Source organism: Myiozetetes cayanensis, unplaced genomic scaffold (assembly GCF_022539395.1).
Source record: "Myiozetetes cayanensis isolate MyiCay16 unplaced genomic scaffold, myiCay2020 scf5-8, whole genome shotgun sequence".
NCBI lineage: Eukaryota > Metazoa > Chordata > Aves > Passeriformes > Tyrannidae > Myiozetetes > Myiozetetes cayanensis.
The window spans coordinates 115,613,197-115,631,938 of NW_026087742.1; the positions used below are offsets into that span (position 1 = coordinate 115,613,197).

At 58.3% G+C, this 18,742-nt stretch overlaps 3 protein-coding genes across 5 annotated transcripts in view; 2 read left to right on the forward strand and 1 right to left on the reverse strand.

Annotated features, from left to right (window-relative positions):
- The first annotated feature begins 3,335 nt into the window (after positions 1 to 3,335).
- Positions 3,336 to 7,484, forward strand: LOC126648997 (neurofilament heavy polypeptide-like). The gene is given in 5 exon segments (XM_050332789.1): positions 3,336 to 3,670; positions 3,673 to 3,963; positions 4,501 to 4,839; positions 5,042 to 5,138; positions 5,141 to 7,484. Coding segments are annotated over 5 exon segments (2,742 nt in total). The 5' UTR covers positions 3,336 to 3,343; the 3' UTR covers positions 6,829 to 7,484.
- Positions 7,485 to 8,969: 1,485 nt separating this feature from the next.
- On the forward strand, positions 8,970 to 13,883 carry DONSON (DNA replication fork stabilization factor DONSON). Its single transcript, XM_050332824.1, has 10 exons — positions 8,970 to 9,406; positions 9,573 to 9,653; positions 9,936 to 10,139; positions 10,222 to 10,400; positions 10,817 to 10,995; positions 11,086 to 11,206; positions 11,326 to 11,433; positions 11,774 to 11,972; positions 12,765 to 12,959; positions 13,548 to 13,883. The coding sequence occupies exons 1-10, from the start codon at positions 9,005 to 9,007 to the stop codon at positions 13,689 to 13,691; spliced, it is 1,812 nt and encodes a 603-aa protein (XP_050188781.1). The 5' UTR covers positions 8,970 to 9,004; the 3' UTR covers positions 13,692 to 13,883.
- Positions 13,884 to 15,296: 1,413 nt separating this feature from the next.
- SON (SON DNA and RNA binding protein) overlaps positions 15,297 to 18,742 on the reverse strand; it is a 37,122-nt gene continuing 33,676 nt past the window's right edge. For 2 of the 3 annotated variants that reach the window (XM_050332753.1, XM_050332752.1), the window contains exons 9-11: positions 17,822 to 17,890; positions 17,635 to 17,750; positions 15,297 to 16,758 (exon numbers count right to left, since the gene is read on the reverse strand). In XM_050332753.1, coding sequence (XP_050188710.1) covers positions 16,600 to 16,758; positions 17,635 to 17,750; positions 17,822 to 17,890 — 344 coding nt within the window. In that variant the 3' untranslated portion in view covers positions 15,297 to 16,599. Of the gene's footprint in view, positions 16,759 to 17,634; positions 17,751 to 17,821; positions 17,891 to 18,742 lie in introns of those variants that run through there. The other variant, XR_007630954.1, reaches the window with a different exon arrangement.

The window sequence follows — 18,742 nt, forward strand, 5'->3', positions numbered from 1 at the left end:
TTTCACTGCCTGTGTGATGTAATGCAGCCCCGAAAAGAAGTGATGCTTTTACACGTCTGAAGCGTGTGAAGCCTCCCTTAGTTCCACAGTTATTCTGAAACGTTGTACCCAACTCTTGATTTTTATCTGATGTTGCTCATTTGAGCCTAAATGTTTGCAAGATAAAGCAGACCACAGGAAACAAGAAATTTAAAAGTTTCAGAAGAGCAACCACTGACAAAATTAAAAGAAAGATTTTTTTTTTTATAGTATAGATTTTTTTTTATTAAATCTTAGCCAGTAGTTATGTTGATCCTAAGTACCTCTTTGTGCTTTTTGAACCACATGTATTTATAATTATTTATTTTTATTATTTATTATGCCTTTTGAACCCCAGGTACAGCAGACTAGTGCTATCAGAACTAGTTTCTATTCCAAACAGAGTGAAGAACTTGGGGTTTTATCCCAAAGAGACAGAACCCCGAGGGTTTATTGGCACCTCTCACCCAGCTGGTCCCGCTATCTCCACAGGTCATTTTTACCCTGAATTTCATCCACCCGACCAGCAACACTGCGGCACGTTTTGAAACGCATTCGGAACTCCATTTATATTATTCAGCAGTCATTTATTTATTATTTGCTTATTTATTTATTATTTATTACGCTATTTGAACCCCATGTACCACAGACTGCTGGGAGCAAAACTAGGTTTCTATCCCAGAGAGACCAAAAGCCTCGTTTATCTGGGATAAAATCCCCTAGGTTTTTAGTGCATTTGGGGTAAAAAGACTAAACCGTGTGTGTTGGGTGTCACACGGGGCACAGCTGGAACCAGGTGGCAGCGTCTCCACAGGTGCTTTTGGCGCTGGTGCAGCCGCGTGGTGACTTTGACAGAGCCGCCCCCCGCGCTCGGGGCTGGTTTGCGAAGGGCTTGGGAAGTCCCTTTGTGTCGCTGAGCAGCAGTTGTGGCCCCTTTCTCTGTGTGTGCCGGGACCGCAGCGGGGCTGGCGGGAGCCGCTGTCCCCTCAGGCCCTGAGGGCGCAGCAATGGCGGCGCCGCTCCCTCAGCACCGCCCAGGGGCGGAGCGGGCGGCCTTTGGAGCCGAGACGGGCCCGGGGCTGCTGCGGGGTCCGCTCGGCCACGGCCGAGCCCGGGGAACGTCCCTGTGTGTCCCCTCCTGCCAGCAATGAGCCCATGGAGTCGGGGCACACACGTGCTGCCTGTATTCCAATGTCCTGTGCGTGCAGGGTCACAGCCAGGGCACTGTCACCTCCATCCCCCTGGGAAATAAGGCGGCAGAGGAGCAGGGAGCAGCCCCGAGTGGGTGCAGAGAGCACAGGCTCTCCCGGAGCCCCTGGCAAACACCAGAGCTCCACAGTACACTTTGGACAATGTTCCAAGGCTCCCCCGAGTGCTGTGCGTGCCCCGTGCCCGGCCCAGCCAGGGCCCCTTGGCGGGTGCCCCGCAGGGATGGGGTGCTGGGCTGGCAGCACCGGCTGCGGGCAGTGCCTTTCCTGCCACTTGTTCAGCGACCGCTTTATTTGCTTGGAACACTCGAGAGAGAGAAGCAGTGCCGGGATGGAGAGACTGATTTGCCCTGTGCTCTCTGCCGGCACTTTACGCTGGAAGGACATTCCCCAGCGGAGCAGCCCCTGCCCGGGCTCCGGGCACAGCAGGGGCTGCAAGGCCACGAGTGCCGGGGCTGCCCCGGGCCGGGTCCGGGCGGTCCCGCTGTCCATGGGGGGCCGGGGGTGGCCCTTTGTGACACGGGCGCCTTCCAGGGCCCTTTGTGACGCGGCCATGGGGGTGCCCGGAGACCCTTGTGACATCCCAGCCCCTGCCCTGCCCAGGTGTTGGAGGGACAACAGAGCCCTGGGGTGCCCACAACCAGGAGAGCCCCTCTGCAAGGAGGCAGCAGCTGCCTGGGTCCCTCTGCTGCAGAGGAGAACGGAGATGGATGAGGACAAAGGGAACCCCAACTCCCAGCCCCCCAGCCCCTTGCCCAGCTGGCTGGAAGACGAGTCACTCGGTGAGCAGTGGCTGGGGGCAGTGGGCGAGTCAGGCCTCCCACTGTCAGAGATGGAGGAGGGGTCCTTTGGCCATGGCGATGCCGACTGGAATGACGACACCGATCGAGACCTTTCCCAATTCGGAGATGTTACCGAATGGGAAGAAGAGGAGACTGAAGATGAGACAGAAGATGAGACACTCTACGAAGAACTCTACCAACTGGGAAGAAGTGAGAGTTCAAGAATGCTCCCAACAGGGAGCCAGGAGACCCCAAGAAGACGACCCATTTGAAAAACATGTGAGAGTCCAAGAACTTTCCCAGCGGTGTGAGGGGAGACAGCCAGAGCTGTACCAATGGGAAGAAAGTGTGAGACGCCAGGAGCTGCACGAATGGGAAGAAGGTGGTGTGAGATACCACGAGCTGACCCAATGGGAAGAACATGTGACAATCCGAGAGCTGCCCCAAAGGGAACAAGAAGAGACATATCAAGACCTGTCCCAATGGGAAGATCTGGGAGTCCAAGAACTGTCCCAGCAGAAAGGTCAGAGATGCCATGACCTGCCTCAGCAGGAAGAAGATGTGGGAGTCCATGGACTGTACCAATGGGAAGACAAGAGAGATCCAGAGCTCTCCCAAGTGGGAGACGAGACAGACAAGGAGCAAGCACAGGAAGAAGAGTACAGTGCCCAAGAGCTGCCCCCAAGGGAAGACAGGAGTGACAAAAAGCTGTCTCAGGGGGCAGCTGATGTGGGTCCCAGCATTTGGGACAAACCCTTGAGCCCAGTGACTGCTGGGGACCCCCAGGCTGTTGCCCAGGAGGGGCCCAGCTCTCCCAGCAGCGTGGGCACACAGGTGGCAGCAGAGGCAGCCCGTGAGCTGCCCAGCCCAGCTCCTGCCTCGCTGAGTCCCACGGAGGCCGAGCCGGCAGCTGCTGCCCCGGCCAGAGCTGCTGAGGAGGAGAAGCCCCAGGGGCCTCTCGCTCCTGAGGAGCCAAAGGCAGAAGGTTCTGCAGCCTCTGGGGAGCTGGTGCCATCAGCAGGGACACAGAGCCCGGTCCCTGCCCCACAGAGCCCCTCAGAGGGCAGCCAGGCCCTGCTGGACACAGAGCAGGACATCACCGCTGACATCCTGAGCGAGGCTGAGCTTGAGATCCAGGAATCTGAGATGCAGCTGATGGAACAAGGAGACCTGGAACAAAGCAAGGATGCAGAAATTCAAGAAACAGCAGAGGGGACAGAGAGTCCAGTCCCTGCCCCACAGAGCCCCTCAGAGGGGAGCCAGGCTGTGCTGTTTATCACCACTGAGATCCTCAGTGAGACTGAGCCTGTGATCCAGGCACCTGAGCAGCAGCTGATGGAACAGGGAGACCAAGAAGAAAGCACAAATGCAGAAATGGAAGAAAGAGTAGGAGGGACAGAGAGCCCACTCCCTGCTCCACAGAGCCCCTCAGAGAGCAGCCAGGCCCTGCTGGACATGGCCGAGCTCATCACAAATGAGATCCTGAGGAAGGCTGAGCTTGATATCCAGGGATCTGAGCAGCAGATGATGGAACAGGGAAACCAAGAAGAAAGCCCAGATGCAGAAATGCAAGAAACAGAAGGAGGGACAGAGAGCCCGGTCCCTGCCCCACAGAGCCCCTCAGAGGGCAGCCAGGCCCTGCTGGACACTGAGACATCACCACTGAGATCCTCAGTGAGACTGAGCCTGTGATCCAGGCACCTGAGCAGCAGCTGATGGAACAGGGAGACCAGGAACAAACCAGGGCTTCAGAAATGCAAGAAACAGCAGGAGGGACAGAGAGCCCAGTCCCTGCCCCACAGAGCCCCTCAGAGGGCAGCCAGGCCGTGGTGGACATGGCCGAGCTCATCACTACTGAGATCTTGAGAAAGGCTGAGCTTGAGATCCAGAGATCCAGCCAGGAGCTGGAGGAACAGGGAAACCTGGAACAAAGCACAGCTGCAGATTTGGGAACAGTTCCAGCAGAAGAAAGCAGAGAGAGCCTGGTGTCTGCCCCACACAGCCCCTGCTCCACTGCCAGCCCCTTGGCTTCCAGCCTGGAAGTCCTGGTGGCCAGTGAGCAGCAGGAGGACACAGAGGGGAGGTCAGTGCTGTCACTGCTGTCACTGCAAGAGACTGAGGAGGGGACCTTGGCTGGGGAGGAAAAAGAGTGGAAACCATTCCCTAAACAAGGGGAAGAGGTCAAAGAGCCAGAGCTGTCCCAGTGGGAAGAGGACATCCCCTCCAATCTCTCTGACGAGGCCCTGGGCCCAGGAGAGCAGGAGGACCCCCAGGCTGTTGCCCAGGAGGGGCCCAGCTCTCCCAGCAGCGTGGGCACACAGGTGGCAGCAGAGGCAGCCCGTGAGCTGCCCAGCCCAGCTCCTGCCCCGCTGAGTCCCACGGAGGCCGAGCCGGCAGCTGCTGCCCCGGCCGGAGCTGCTGAGGAGGAGGAGCCCCAGGGGCCTCTCGCTCCTGAGGAGCCCAAGGCAGAAGGTTCTGCAGCCCCAGGGGAGCTGGTGCCATCAGCAGGGACACAGAGCCCGGTCCCTGCCCCACAGAGCCCCTCAGAGGGCAGCCAGGCCCTGCTGGACACAGAGCAGCAAATCCCCACTGAGATCCTGAGCGAGGCTGAGCTTGAGATCCAGGGATCTGAGCAGCAGCTGGAGGAACAGGGAGACCTGGAACAAAGCACAGATGCAGAAATGCAAGGCACAGCAGGAGGGACAGAGAGCCCGGTCCCTGCCCCACAGAGCCCCGCAAAGGGAAGCCAGGCCCTGCTGGACATGGCCGAGCTCATCACTAATGAGATCCTGAGGAAGGCTGAGCTTGATATCCAGGCACCTGAGCAGCAGGTGATGGAACAGGGAAACCAAGAAGAAAGCCCAGATGCAGAAACACAAGAAACAGCAAGATGGAGAGAGAGCCCGGTCCCTGCCCCACAGAGCCCCTCAGAGGGCAGCCAGGTCATGCTGGACACAGAGCTCATCACCACTGAGATCCTGAGTGAGACTGAGCCTGTGATCCAGGGATCTGAGCAGCAGCTGGATGGAACAGGGAGACGAGGAGCAAAGCACAGCCACAGAAACAGGAACAGCATTTACAGCAGATGGGGAAGGGAGCCCGGTCCCTGCCCCACAGAGCCCCTGCAGCCCCCCAGCTCCTCAGCTCCCAGCCTGGAAGGCCAGGCTCTCAGGGAGCAGCAGGAGGAGGCAGAGAGGGGGTCATTCCTGTCAGGGCAAGACACCGAGGAGGGGGCCATGGAGGGCCAAGACTGGAAATACCACATTGACCAAGAGATTTCCCAGTGGGAGGATGAGGGAGACCAAGAGCTGTCCCCAGAAGAAACGAAAACCTCCCAAGAAGTGTCCCAAGGGGAAGAGCGCAGGGAGCAGGAGCTGTCCCCTGGAGCAGGCAAGAGCTACCAGGAACTGTCCGACTGGGACGAATACAGCGAGGAAGAGGAGCCCCAAGGAGAAGGGAAGAGCTACCAGGAAGTGTCAGACTGGGAAGAAAACATCAAGCAAGCGCAGTCCCAGGAAGAATCCAAGAGATGCCAAGAAGTGTCCGACTGGGAAGAACACAGCGAGGAGAAACTGCCCCACGAAGGAGTGAAGAGCTACCAAGAGGTGTCCGACTGGGAAGAAAACCTGGAACAAGAGCAGTCCCAGGGAGAATCCAAGAGATGCCAAGATGTATCCGACTGGGAAGACTCCAGTGAGGAAGAGCTGTCCCACGGAGGAGCCAAGAGCTACCAGGAAGTGTCGGACTGGGAAGAAAACCTGGAGCAAGAGCAGCGCCAAGGACAGGTGAGAAGCTTCCAAGAAGTGTCCGACTGGGAAGACTACACGGAGGAAGAGCAGTCCCCAGCAGAAGTGAAGAGCTACCAGGAAGTGTCGGACTGGGAAGAAAACCTGGAGCAGGAGCAGTCCCAAGAAGTGAAGAAGTGTGAAGAACTGGCTGACTGGGAAGAGCTGTCTGACAGCACAGAAGAGCTGTCCCACGGAGAAGAGAAGATCTCCCAAGGACCATCCAAGCGGGAAGAATCCAGCGAGGAAGAGCAGTCCCCAGGGAGTAGCAGTGGCTACCCAGAACTGACCGAGTCAGAAGAATCCAGCATGGAAGGGCAGTTCCAAAGGAAATTCAGTGCCTACCAAGAACTCCTGTCCGACTGGGAAGACTCCATTGCCCAAGAGCTGTCTGAAGACGAAGACTCCCTCGGCCAAGAGTTTTCTGACTGGGGAGACTACATCCCCTCCATGGTGTCCCGCTGGGAAGACGACAGCGACAGGGAGCTGGCACTGCTGGACTGGGAACACACGACCGTCCACAGCTTGGAGGTCAAGCCCTTGCGGCCAGAGGAGGACGAGTGGGAAGAACTGAGCGTCCTGGAGCTGTCGCAGGGAGAAGGCACGGAACACAGGCTGGCAATCCTTGCGGCAGAGGGGCTCCCAGTGCCCGTCCCTCGCGAGGCGTGGGCTGAGCGCCGGGCGCCTGCCCCGTGCCCAGCGGGGCCGGTCTGTGCCTGCCCTGCCCAGCTGGAGGCCCAGGCCCCCCGAGGGGCTGCAGCTCCTCCTGCCTTGGACAAGCAGGTGGCACAGGCAGGGACACGGAGCCAGGGCCCTGCCCCAGAGAGCCCCTGCTGCCCCCCCAGCCCCTCCCCTGCCCAGCTGGAGGCCCAGGCCCCCCGAGGGGCTGCAGCTCCTCCTGCCTCGCACAAGCAGGTGGCAGAGGCGGGGGCACAGACCCAGGGCCCCAGGAAACGTCCCTGTCGTTTAAGGAGGGCGCTCGGGGCTCTGCACCGGCTCTTCCGCTCCTGCACACGGGGACAGCCTGAGGATTAGGCCCCGCTCCAGCGCCGGGCCGGGCCCACACACCTCTGCAATCCTTCCACAGACAGTGACTCCACCACCGACCTGCGACATTTACTGCCAATCTTGACGAGTCCTGCAGGGAACGAGCAAAGACAGGATCTGCTGCTCCCACAACCTCCCTGCAGGACTGCCACAACCACGACTATTCCAGAACCAAACCAAACACGGCTTTAGGACATTCACTTGATTAATTCATTTAGCTCTTTAAGTAGGGAATTCAGTTAATAATTATTACAATAAGTTTTTATAGTATTTAGGAAGACTGTTTTCAATAGACTATGAAGATAGACTTGGCTAAGGTAGAGAAGACTATATTTACATGTTAGCATAAGTATCACATTTATAGGATAGATAGATAGGTATCCTGCAGTTGCACTAGGAGAATTAGAAAAGACAAGATAGAAGATTAGGAAGATTCCTATAGATCCCCTTCAGTTTCCAGGATCCCTATCTAGCTCTTTAGTTCTCATTTCTAGTTCAATAAAGTTTGCATTCAATAAAATCCAAGTGTTGTCAGCAAATGGTCTCATTTACACCTTAAGTTGGGCAGAGGCATCTCTCCCTAATGGGGTCGGAACACACGGGCAGGGACACCTTCCACCAGCCCAGGTTCTCCAAGCCCCGTCCAACCCGGCCTTGGACACTTCCAGGGCAGCCACAGCTTCTCTGGGCAACCTGTGCCAGGGCCTGCCCACCCTCCCAGGAAAGAATTTCTTCCCAATATCCCATCTAACCCTGCTTTTCATCACTTTGAAGCCATTTCCCCTTGTCCTGTCACTCCAGGCGCTTGTGAAAAGTCTCTCCCCATGGATGGCTCAAACAGCAGACACTGGCACTTCCAGTGTAAGAAGCTGGAAAGAAGTGCAAAGAAATCATCTGGAACCACAATTAATCTGTCTTCTGTCACTCACGGGACTTGGAGCAGATTCCTGATAAAGGATGCACAGGGAGTGCATGAAAACAGGAGGAAATCTGATTTCACTGCCTGTGTGATGTAATGCAGCCCGAAAAAGAAGAGATGCTTTTACACACGTGTGTACACACATCTGAAGCGTGTGAACCCTCAGTACCACACTGATTCTTTGGACACAACTGTTGCTTTTCTCCTGCTGTTGCTCATTTGAGCAAAATAACCAAAGGAAACAAGAAAACAATTTTAAAACATGAAAAACCACTGGCAAAACAGCAAAAAAAAGTGTTTTTTTCTTACAATATAGTTTTTCATTTATTAAATCTTTTGCCAGTAGATATGTCGATCAAGCAGCCCCCGGAGGAGCCCCCTGGAGCAGGGGGATGTCCAAAGGAGGCCGTGAGCCTGGGGAAGCCCAGCCTGCAGCAGGGGCCTGGCAGGACCTGTGGGTCCGTGCAGAGAGGAGCCCACGCTGGAGCAGGTTTGGTGGCAGGACTGGTGACCCCACGGGGGATACACAGGGGAGCAGTTCCTGAAGGACTGACCCCATGGAAGGGACCCACGCTGGATGGATGCCTTAAGGACTGATCCTGTGGAAGGACTCGAGCAGGAGAAGTTCATGGAGAGCTGTGTCCCGTGAGAGGAACCCCACGCTGGAGCAGGGAAAGGACTCTTCGCTCTGAACATCGGATGTCTCATGAAGTGACCATGAAACCCATTCCCCTTTCCCAATTTAGCCCTGGTTTATTTATTATTTCTTTATTGTGCATTTTGAACCCCATGTACAACCGGCCAGTGCGATAATAAAAATTAGTCTTCTCTCCCAAATCGACTAAAAACCTAGGGATAAAACACGGAGGCTTTTGGTCCGTTTGGGATAGAGGACTAAACCGTGTGTGTTGGGTGTCACACGGGGCACAGCTGGAACCAGGTGGCAGCGTCTCCACAGGTGCTTTTGGCGCTGGTGCAGCCGCGTGGTGACTTTGACAGAGCCGCCCCCCGCGCTCGGGGCTGGTTTGCGAAGGGCTTGGGAAGTCCCTTTGTGTCGCTGAGCAGCAGTTGTGGCCCCTTTCTCTGTGTGTGCCGGGACCGCAGCGGGGCTGGCGGGAGCCGCTGTCCCCTCAGGCCCTGAGGGCGCAGCAATGGCGGCGCCGCTCCCTCAGCACCGCCCAGGGGCGGAGCGGGCGGCCTTTGGCGCCGAGACGGGCCCGGGGCTGCTGCGGGGTCCGCTCGGCCATGGCTGCCCCTGCCGAGCCCGCCGACCCGCCCGGCTTCCAGAGGCCGCCGGCGATGCTGCGGCTGAAGCGCAAACGCCCGCGGAGGAGCGAACCCTCCACCCCCGCCGCCTCTGCCGCCCCGGCCCCGCTGGGCCGCTCCGCGCCCGCCCGCCGCAACCCCTCCTCCACCCCGAACAACCCCTTCTGCAGCCCGAACAACCCCTTCTGCAGCCCGAACAACCCCTCCTCCAGCCCGAACAACCCCTTCTCCAGCCCGAACAACCCCTTCTCCAGCCCGAACAACCCCTCCTCCAGCCCGAACAACCCCTTCTCCAGCCCGAACCACGCGGCTCAGCGGGCGGCGACGCCTCAGCCCCCGGCCCCGGCGGGCGGGGATCCATCGGCAGCGCCCTTCTGGCAGGTGGGACCGAGCCCCGGCACAGGAGAGGGGAGGGGAGAGGCGGGGAGGGGACTCGGCGCCCTCGCCACCAGCCCTGGCCCTCGGTGCCATCACCCTCAGGCAGGGCGGTTTTCAATGCCCGGTGCTTCCTGCGCTCCTTTGGGCCTCACGCTGCTCTTTCGTTCAGTTTTTAGAGCCTGCCTGTGAAGAGAAGCCCCCCGGGAGAGCAGAGCCCGCTGCAGGAGCCGACATCCTCGCCCTAACCAAGGTATGAAACAGCACACAGTGCTGGGAAGATTTTAGCTGTTTTCTCTCTTTTTTTTTTTTTTGGAATAATTTATCTTTTGATCTGTTCCTGTTTATCATTGCTAGACAGACTCCTGTGAATGAAAACCCTCTTGTGTGGTTCTATAAGCAATAGAATGGATTATTTCTATTAGAGTCTGGTACTGACTGAAATAAACAGCTGAGTCTAAAGTGTGCCTTTGTTTCCACCTGTGAACAGGTTTAATTTTCTGCGAGTGGACTGATGCTGTTTCTTTTTGGACAGGATCTTCATTTACCTACTGCTGTACCCAAGGTTCCCTCCTCACCAAGGCAGGACTTCCCTGCAGACTGGAGTATTAAAACACGGATTCTATTCATGTCTTCCCAACCTTTCACCTGGACGGAACATCTAAAAGCACAAGAGGAAGCTCAGGGACTTGCTCAGCACTGCAGAGCTACAGAAACCACCTTGCCCCCGAGTGTGCAGGTGAGAGCTGGGAGTGTGGCTGGAGCTCCAGCTTTGTGTCTGGCAGCTTTCCTGTCCTCCTCAAACCCTCTTGGATCTCCAGGATCCCCAGCTGTCCACGGAGCTGCGTTGTGCCTTTCAGCAGAGCCTCGTGTACTGGCTCCACCCATCCCTGCCGTGGCTGCCGCTGTTCCCTCGGATTGGGGCAGACAGGAAAATAGCTGGAAAGGCTTGTCCTTGGGCACAGGATGAGGCCTTGCAGCAAGTGCTCAGGAGCGACTGGTGAGTGGAACCCAATTAGGGATGTATTTGGTAAGATTAAGACAATGGGATTTTAATTAATCACAGAATCACGGGATGGTTTGGGATGGGAGGGATTTTAAGGATCTTCTTGTTCCACCCCCTGCCATGGGCAGGGATACCTTCCACCAGCCCAGGCTGCTCCAAGCCCCGTCCAGCCTGGCCTGGGACACTTCCAGGGATCCAGGGGCAGCCACAGCTTCTCTGGGATTCAACCTGTGCCAGGGCCTGCCCACCCTCCCAGCCAGCAATTCCTTCCCAGTATCCCATCTGTCCCTGCCCTCTGGCAGTGGGAAGCCATTCCCCGTGTCCTGTCCCTCCATGCCTTGTCCCAGGTCCCTGGGCAGTGTCAGCAGCCCAGAGGTGCGTGCTGTGACAGCTGCTGCCGCTCGTTCCAGGTGTGTGAGCTTCTCCTCGCTGTACCGGCTGCTCAAGGCGGGGCTCTGTCCCTATTTCTACGTGTGCTGCCCGCAGTTCTCGGTGCTGTTCCGCGCCGCGGGGCTGGGGGGCAGCGCCGTCCCCACCGCCGCCATCGCCCCCACCACCCGCGGCTTCAGGGAGGCCCTGAGGAGCGAAGGCAAGTGCAGCCCCTCCTGCCGGGCCGGGCGGGGCTCACACGGGGCGCGGGCTGTGCCTCAGAACCGCTCACTGCTCTCCTCTGCTCCAGGCATAGAGTTCTCCTTGCCTTTCCTGGAAGAAAGAGCCAGGAGACAGAAAGGCTCTGAGGGCAGTCTGGGAACAGACGGGCCTGGCGGCCTCCGAGGGGGCAGCAGTGCGGAGGATGAAGGGTAGGTAACAACCCCGTGCAGTGCCGCAGTTCAGGGGCATCTCCAGGCTCCTGCACAGCCCGTTTGGAAAACCCTCCTCGGAGGTGCTGCCCTGCTGACAGTGATCCTGTGCCTTCCAGGGAACCGGCTCTGAGCGATGATGATGATGATGAGGAAAGCTTCTCTTGGCTTGAGGAGATGGGAGTCCAAGACGAGGTGAAGAAACCAGATGCTATTTCCATCCAACTGTATCCTTCCTTTGCACCTCCAGCGGTGCAACACTGGGAAACCCTGCAGCTGTTACAGTGCTGTGCTCCAGATTTAAGTTCTCTGAGGGCTTTTGAGAGCTGTTTCCCAAATAGGAATCCTCACATTCGTGCACGTTAGGAGACAGTGCATGTCTTCTTGAGCGTATTCACAATTCTGGGAATCTGAAGCCAGGGTTAAGATGCTGCTTAACATTCAGAGAGCAAATCAGTGGTGGGCTCTGGCTCTTGGGGTTTGCTGTTTGCTGGGTCCGAGGGGTGGGGGGTTCTGCTGCGGCTCCCTCCCGCCTGGCCGAGCTTTTCCCGTGACTCCCGCTGGCAGCCGCAAGGAGAAGCAGGAGGTGCGGGTGGATCACCGGCCCGAGTCGCTGGCGCTGGTGAGAGGCTGCGACACGCTGACCCTGCTCAACCTGCTCATCAACTGCCGCAGCCTGGTGGCCGTGGCGGGGCCGCAGGCGGGGCTGCCCCCCACCCTGCTGTCCCCCGTGGCCTTCCGGGGGGGCACCCTGCACACGCTCAAGGTGAGGGCCCTGGCCCTGCCACAGGGCTGTGTCTCCTCACTCCTGACATGGGGGCCTCTCCTCAGACACCTCACAGCAGGTGTTGGGGCTCGAGCCCGAGGCAGCCTCCTGTGTGCAGTCCAGCCTGTTCCTGAAGCCCCCCCACCCCCACACGTCCCTGTGCTGCACTGACACCCCCGTGTTCCCTTCCTGCCCCTCCCCACAGGCTGACAGAACCGCCCTGGGGGAAAAGGGTGGCTCAGAGGTTCCTCCTGAGCTCTTGTGGGGTCTGAGACTGCCCCGGCCCTTTGCACAGGAGCAGCCTCTGAGCCACCACTCACCAGCTGTTCCTGTAAGGGGACACTGGGGCTGGCAAGGACCTTAAGGCCCATGCAGTGCCACCCCTGCCATGGGCAGGGACACCTTCCACCAGCCCAGGCTGCTCCAAGCCCCGTCCAGCCTGGCCTTGGACACTTCCATGGATCCAGGGGCAGCCACAGCTTCTCTGGGCACCCTGTGACAGGGCCTGCCCACCCTCCCAGCCAGGAATTTCTGCCCAGTTAGCACAGGAGGAGCTGCTTGTTCCACCAGAGAAGTTCATCCTGTCCTTTGCACTTCACCTCCTACACTCCCTACAGCATTTCTGCACTCCAGGCGCTGCATTTTAGGAGTGAAACCATCCCAGTCCCGGTGCACTGAGCGGGGATTGGCACTGTGGGGAGGTGTTTTGGTTTCCCGCGGTGTCGGTGGGTGGGGGTGGGTGGGGTTGGCCGTGCCGTGTGAGGGCAGGGCTGATCCCTGCTGTGCCCGCAGGCTCGCAGCGGCCGTGCCCGGGTGCCGGGGGGCTCGGAGGACGCGTTCAGCCTGGAGGTGCTGGGGCCCGTCCTGCCCCACGCCCTGCGGGCGCTCACACGGCTGCTGGGCCCAGCCCAGCGCGGGGCCTTCCGCGCCCTGCTCAGCACGCACCAGCCCAGCGCAGCCTTCAACGCCTGCCCCGGCCCGCTGCAGGTGAGCAGGGGCTGCCCTGGGAGCGGGGCTGGGGCACCAACACCTGCCCTGGGGCACCAACACCTGCCCTGGGAGTGGGGCTGGGACACAAACCTGGGGCACCAACACCTGCCCTGGGAGTGGGGCTGGGACACCAACACCTGCCCTGGGAGCGGGGCTGGGACACCAACACCTGCCCTGGGAGCGGGGCTGGGACACCAACACCTGCCCTGGGAGCGGGGCTGGGACACCAACACCTGCCCTGGGAGCGGGGCTGGGACACAAAACTGGGACACCAACACCTGCCCTGGGAGCGGGGCTGGGACACAAAACTGGGACACCAACACCTGCCCTGGGAACGAACAGGGAACTGGGACACCAACACCTGTCCTGGGAACGGGCAGGGAACCGGGACACCAACACCTGTCCTGGGAGCGGGGCTGGGACACAATCCTTAGCCTGTGATCACCACTGGCAGCCCCTGTGGCTTGTCACTCCCTCAGAAATGGGATAATCAGAAGAGGGAGCTCCCCAGGGGTGTCCAAGGGCACGTTTGGAAGTACAGAAACGCCTGTCCCATGTGTGTGTCCTTGCTGTGCGTTCCCACAGGAGGATGAGGGATCACACCAGGACCTCCCTGCATGTGGACTGCCTCCCAAGACTCTGGATCAGCTGAGGCAGTGTCCAACCCTGGGAAAATCTGCCATCCGCTTCCTGGAGATGAAGGACTATGCGTATACCTGGAAGGCCTAGGAATGCAGGCTCCATTCCCTGGAGCAGGATGTTCCAGGTGTGCCGTGCTCAGGGCTGTGTGGGCAGGAAGGGAGGGACATCCCAGGCACCGCCTGTTGCACAGAATCTTCCAAGGACTTTTAACGGAGAGAGGCTTTGGGCTTCTCCTTTTGTATTTTAGAAAGTCTTTTTAAAATAAAACTCTTCATTTTATGGGTGTGGTTTGCAGGCAGGTCTGGGCTCCCCCAGCACAGGCACCGTCTGTTCCAAGTATGGAATTCCTGCTCCAGGTGGGAACTCGTAACCAGTTTGGAACTGGAACCCCCCTTGGCAGGGGCTTGGAACAAGATGAGCTTTACAGTGCCTTCCAACCCAGGCCTTCTGGGATCCTATGGATGGGTGGAATTCTTGGCAACACCTGTTCCCAGGCTGCTCCCAGCACCCAGCCAGGAGTGCAGTACCTTGGCTTGGAGTGGGCCCTGAGCTCCACAGGGATGGATGGGGGTCAGGAACCTGGAGTTGTGGCTGCAGCTGGATCCAGTTAAGGTGGATACTCCCCAGAGCTGCTCAGCAGAACTCCCAGTCCCACCCCCAGCCCGGGGTTAAAGGGAGTCCTTTGTGCAAACTACACCTGGATCACAACAAGGGAGAGGGATTAAATGGCTGCAGCACCTGCTCAGGGGGAATTGCTCCCTGGCAAGGGTGGTCAGGCCTTGGCAGGGGCTGCCCAGGGAGGTTTGGAGTGCCCAGCCCTGGAGGTGTCCAAGGCAGGCCTGGCCGTGGCACTCAGTGCTCTGGGCTGGGGGACAAGGTGGGGATGGGGCACAGGGGGATCCATGGGCTGGGAGGGCTTTTCCAATGGCAGAGGAAAAGCTTCCTCTGCCTCCAGCTGCTGTTTATCCCCAGCACAGGAAGTGTCCTGGCCCAGGAACACGCAGGGATGCAGTTAGGCTGGGGCTCTACAGGGACTGCTGGGACCTGTCATCCTCGGGGGTCACTGACTCCAACCCCGCTCCAGAGGCCCTTGGAGCATTAAACAGGGACTGTCCCTCTTTCTGGGGAGGGCAGGGCAGCACAGTCCCATTTCATTATTTCCTGCACTTATCCATAACAAATCCAGCAGCAATTGATGAACGCTGGACAACGCCCTCAGGGACGGGGGGGACTCTTGGGGTGTCCTGGGCAGGGCCAGGGCTTGGACTGGATGGTCCTTCCAGCTCAGGATTTTCCATGGTTCCATGACTATTGTCACCCCTTTCACCTATCTTTTAAATGGAGCCTCCAGTGGGACTGGATTTCTCTGCTGCTGGGAGAGAACTCAGGTCTTTACCTTAACCCAGGGAGCAGGGACACCAAAGAAGGAACAGAACAAGTCCAGGAGACTGTACATTCCCAAACTGGATGGTGTCCTGCTGTGAACCTGGAGCTGCCACAGGAACAGGATCCTCAGCAGCTCCGAGGCCTCAGCTCTGTCAAAGCCCCAGGTCTGGTCAGGAGCTGCTCCCAGCCCCGGGATGGATCCTGCACACAAGGGCTGAGGCAGACTCCCAGCTTTCCTTCCAGGAACCTTCCCAGCAGTTCAGCCACGGCCTGGAGGAGCTCCAAACACTCAGGGAGAGACCGAAGGCGAGAAGCCAAAGGGAAAAAAGTTTAATTCAAGACAACAACGTCCATGAAAATGAAGATCAACTGAAGCATTTCCAGAGCGCTTGGACAGACTCAGAGGGGCTCTTTAGTCTGCAAACCAACCCCATTTCTGCTGCACAAGAGACACCAACCCCTGTCCCCTCAGGGAAGGACAGACCTTGTTCTGTGACACTGATGGGATACACACGACTCCAGGCACCAGCAATTCCTGCCCCAGACCCAGCTCGGATACAACAGCTCAAAAAAACTTCTCTGAATGAGCACCTGAACTATCCCAGTCCAGCAGTCCTGGCACTCTGCTCCCAGCTCAGAGCTGGCAGGAAGGGTGCAGGGCCCTGCCCACTTCCAAGGGCACGCAGGCAAAGGACTGATCCTTCTTAAATAAAAGATAAATGAGGAGGAAAAGCTTTCTACATCCTCTGCCGTCCAACTGCGCAGGGCTCTCCTTGGGGGCACAGGATCCTCATGGAAATGTTAAGTTCAAGGAGTTATTTTGTAACAGGTCAAAGCAACAAAAATAACCGGACCTGCTCCTGCCGCCCCATGGCTGTCGAGAATCCTCCCAAAGCCACTTCTGCACCGTGTGCGTTTCTTCCAGGAGGCATTTTGGCATATTTCAATTCCCGATTCCTGGCTTGGCATCCGCTGGAATTACCGTCTGCTGACCAGGGGTGCAGATTATGAACTTGTGCTGCTTTATTGACCAAGTCGGGTACAACAATTGAAGCGTCATCCTACCCCTCCCCCCCAGTCCAGTTGTAAATCTGGTAAAGTTTAAAATTCACATGAACCACAAATCCGTACAATCAGCATCAGACAGTGAGTTCACTGGTTGGGGACAGCCCCTCTGTCCCGGGACACGCCGGAGTCCCCTCCGTGTCCCCCTGGCAGCCTCTCGTGGCTCGTGCGGCTGTCCCGGAGCGCAGGTGGCCACTGAGGGCCCCCCGGGGCAGGGCCAGGGGGTCAATCCTGTTGTGCTCTCCAGGGACCTCCAAGCATCAGCATTCCAAAGAGAGAGGAGCTGCGGGAGCTTTAGCCAAGAGTTCGGTCACCGATGCCTCCAGAGCCTGTCCTCCGATTTAGTCGTTTAAGAAATAATTACATCACTAATGTAAACAATATAAACATACCAAAAACTAAGTATGATTTAAATACATTTGGATGGTACAAAAGAAAAAAAACCTGTGGGCGTCTGTACAGTTTTTACAAGGTGGGAACTGCCGACGTATTTACAACCCGAGGGGCGGACGCGGAGAGCGGAGCAGCGCGGGCCGGGCCGGGCTCAGCGGTGGGAGGCACTCCTGAACATGGTGGTGTTGACCATGCTCTCCTTTGGTACGAGCCCCATCGCCTGCAGCGCCGCCGTGGCCGCCGTGGCCTTCGCGTGCTTCTTGTTAAGGCTGGCAAAGGTGGGCCGGTACTCGTTGCCGTTCACTCTCACCTGGGGACAGCGACACGGGCGTTGGGAGGGCTCGCAGGGCTGGGGGAACCCCTCACAGGGGGCACAGCCACCCACGGCTGCCCCCACAGCCCCTCCAGGCACCCACAGCCACCTCCACAGCCCCTCCAGGCACCCACAGCCACCCACAGCTGCCCCCACAGCCCCTCCAGGCACCCACAGCCACCCCCACAGCCCCTCCAGGCACCCACAGCCACCCACAGCCACCCCCAGACAGCCCCTCCAGGCACCCACAGCCACCCACACGGCCCCTCCAGGCACCCACAGCCACCCACGGCTGCCCCCACAGCCCCTTCAGGCACCCACAGCCACCCACAGCTGCCCCCACAGCCCCTCCAGGCACCCACAGCGGAGCTGCCTTGGAGGGACCCCAAAGCCCACCCCTGCCATGGGCAGCGACACCTTCCACCAGCACAGGCTGCTCCAAGCCCCAGCCTGGACACATCCAGGGATCCAGGGGCAGCCACAGCTTCTCTGGGAATTCTATCCCAGCCCCTCCCAGCCAGCAATTCCTTCCCAGTATCCCATCTAGTCCCTGCCCTCTGGCACTGGGAAGCCATTCCTGTCCCTCCCTCCATGTCCTGTCCCTCCATCCCTTGTCCCCAGTCCCTCTCCAGCTCTCCTGGAGCCCCTTTAGGCCCTGCAAGGGGCTCTCAGGTCTCCCTGGATCCTTCCCTTCTCCAGGTGAGCCCCCCCAGCTCTCCCAGCCTGGCTCCAGAGCAGGGGGCTCCAGCCCTGGGACCAACTCACCATCCTCGGCCACCCTGAGGTGGCTGAGATGTTTCCATCCCAACAGGAACAGGAATTCCCTGCCCTGGGACAGCGGAATCAGCAGCAGCTGAGGCAGCCCAGACCCACCTTGAAGATGAAATGCTTGCGGTGATCAGGCCCGCTGTCGTCCACCAACACGAACTCGGGCGGTGTCCACCTCCTCTTGTTGCAGATCTCCATCAGCGCAGACACCGGGTGCTTCCCTGCACACACAGCACGGCCGTCAGAATCGGAGCGGCCTTTGGCAACCACGGGATTTGGGGAAGACTCTCACCTGAAAGATCCTTCATCACCACGTAATGGCCGGATCTCTTCTGGGCCTTCTCTCCCACAGCAACCAGCCCTGGGAACAACACAGTGCACTTCACATCCCTCATTCCCACCTGACTCCTGTGCTCTCAGCAGCAAAGCAAGGACAGGGATCCCTGGGAACACCTGGAGACTCCACACGAGTCTCAAGCCTCCCTTTCATCCAGCATTTTTCCCTCTGATTTTCCCAAAGGCTCCAGGAAGACTCTGAACAAAAAGCTTTGAGCAGTTTTGCACGGGCCAGAATCCCCCTGGTTTTCCATGGAAACCTGGTTTTCCACGGCCCCTCTGGAGGAACAAGAGGGGAACTGAAGAACTGGGTTCTGTGCAGCCCAAGAGTCCCTCAGTCTGCCTCCAGCACAGGGATAACGGAAGGATTCCCACGGAGCAGGAAACGTCCCTGTGTGTCCCCTCCTGCCAGCAATGAGCCCATGGAGTCGGGGCACACACGTGCTGCCTGTATTCCAATGTCCTGTGCGTGCAGGGTCACAGCCAGGGCACTGTCACCTCCATCCCCTGGGAAATAAGGCGGCAGAGGAGCAGGGAGCAGCCCCGAGTGGGTGCAGGGAGCACAGGCTCTCCCGGAGCCCCTGGCAAACACCAGAGCTCCACATTTTAACTTGGAAACTCTTCCAAGAAATGCCAGTGACCAGCTGTGAGAGAACCCCAAGTCTCTCCCCATGGATTTTACCATTCTCAGCCTTCATCCCTTCCACCTTCCTTTGTTTCTTACCTCAATTTTCCTGTTGTGGCTCTGGGCACTGAACATGGGGAGAAACTGCAATTGTTTCCAGTGTCTTCCTGCCCCTTCAGCTTTTTTTTTGGGTGGCATTTGGGTTTGTTTTGCTTTACAAGAAAGTCCTTCCCTCCTTACCAGACACTCATC

Excerpts from the sequence above, each read along its gene's own strand:
- DONSON (XM_050332824.1), top strand. The coding sequence starts at position 9,005 with ATGGCTGCCCCTGCCGAGCCCGCCGACCCGCCCGGCTTCCAGAGGCCG. Across the intron at positions 9,407-9,572 it reads CGGCAGCGCCCTTCTGGCAG|TTTTTAGAGCCTGCCTGTGA; the intron begins GTGGGACCGAGC and ends TCTTTCGTTCAG. Across the intron at positions 10,401-10,816 it reads CAAGTGCTCAGGAGCGACTG|GTGTGTGAGCTTCTCCTCGC; the intron begins GTGAGTGGAACC and ends CGCTCGTTCCAG.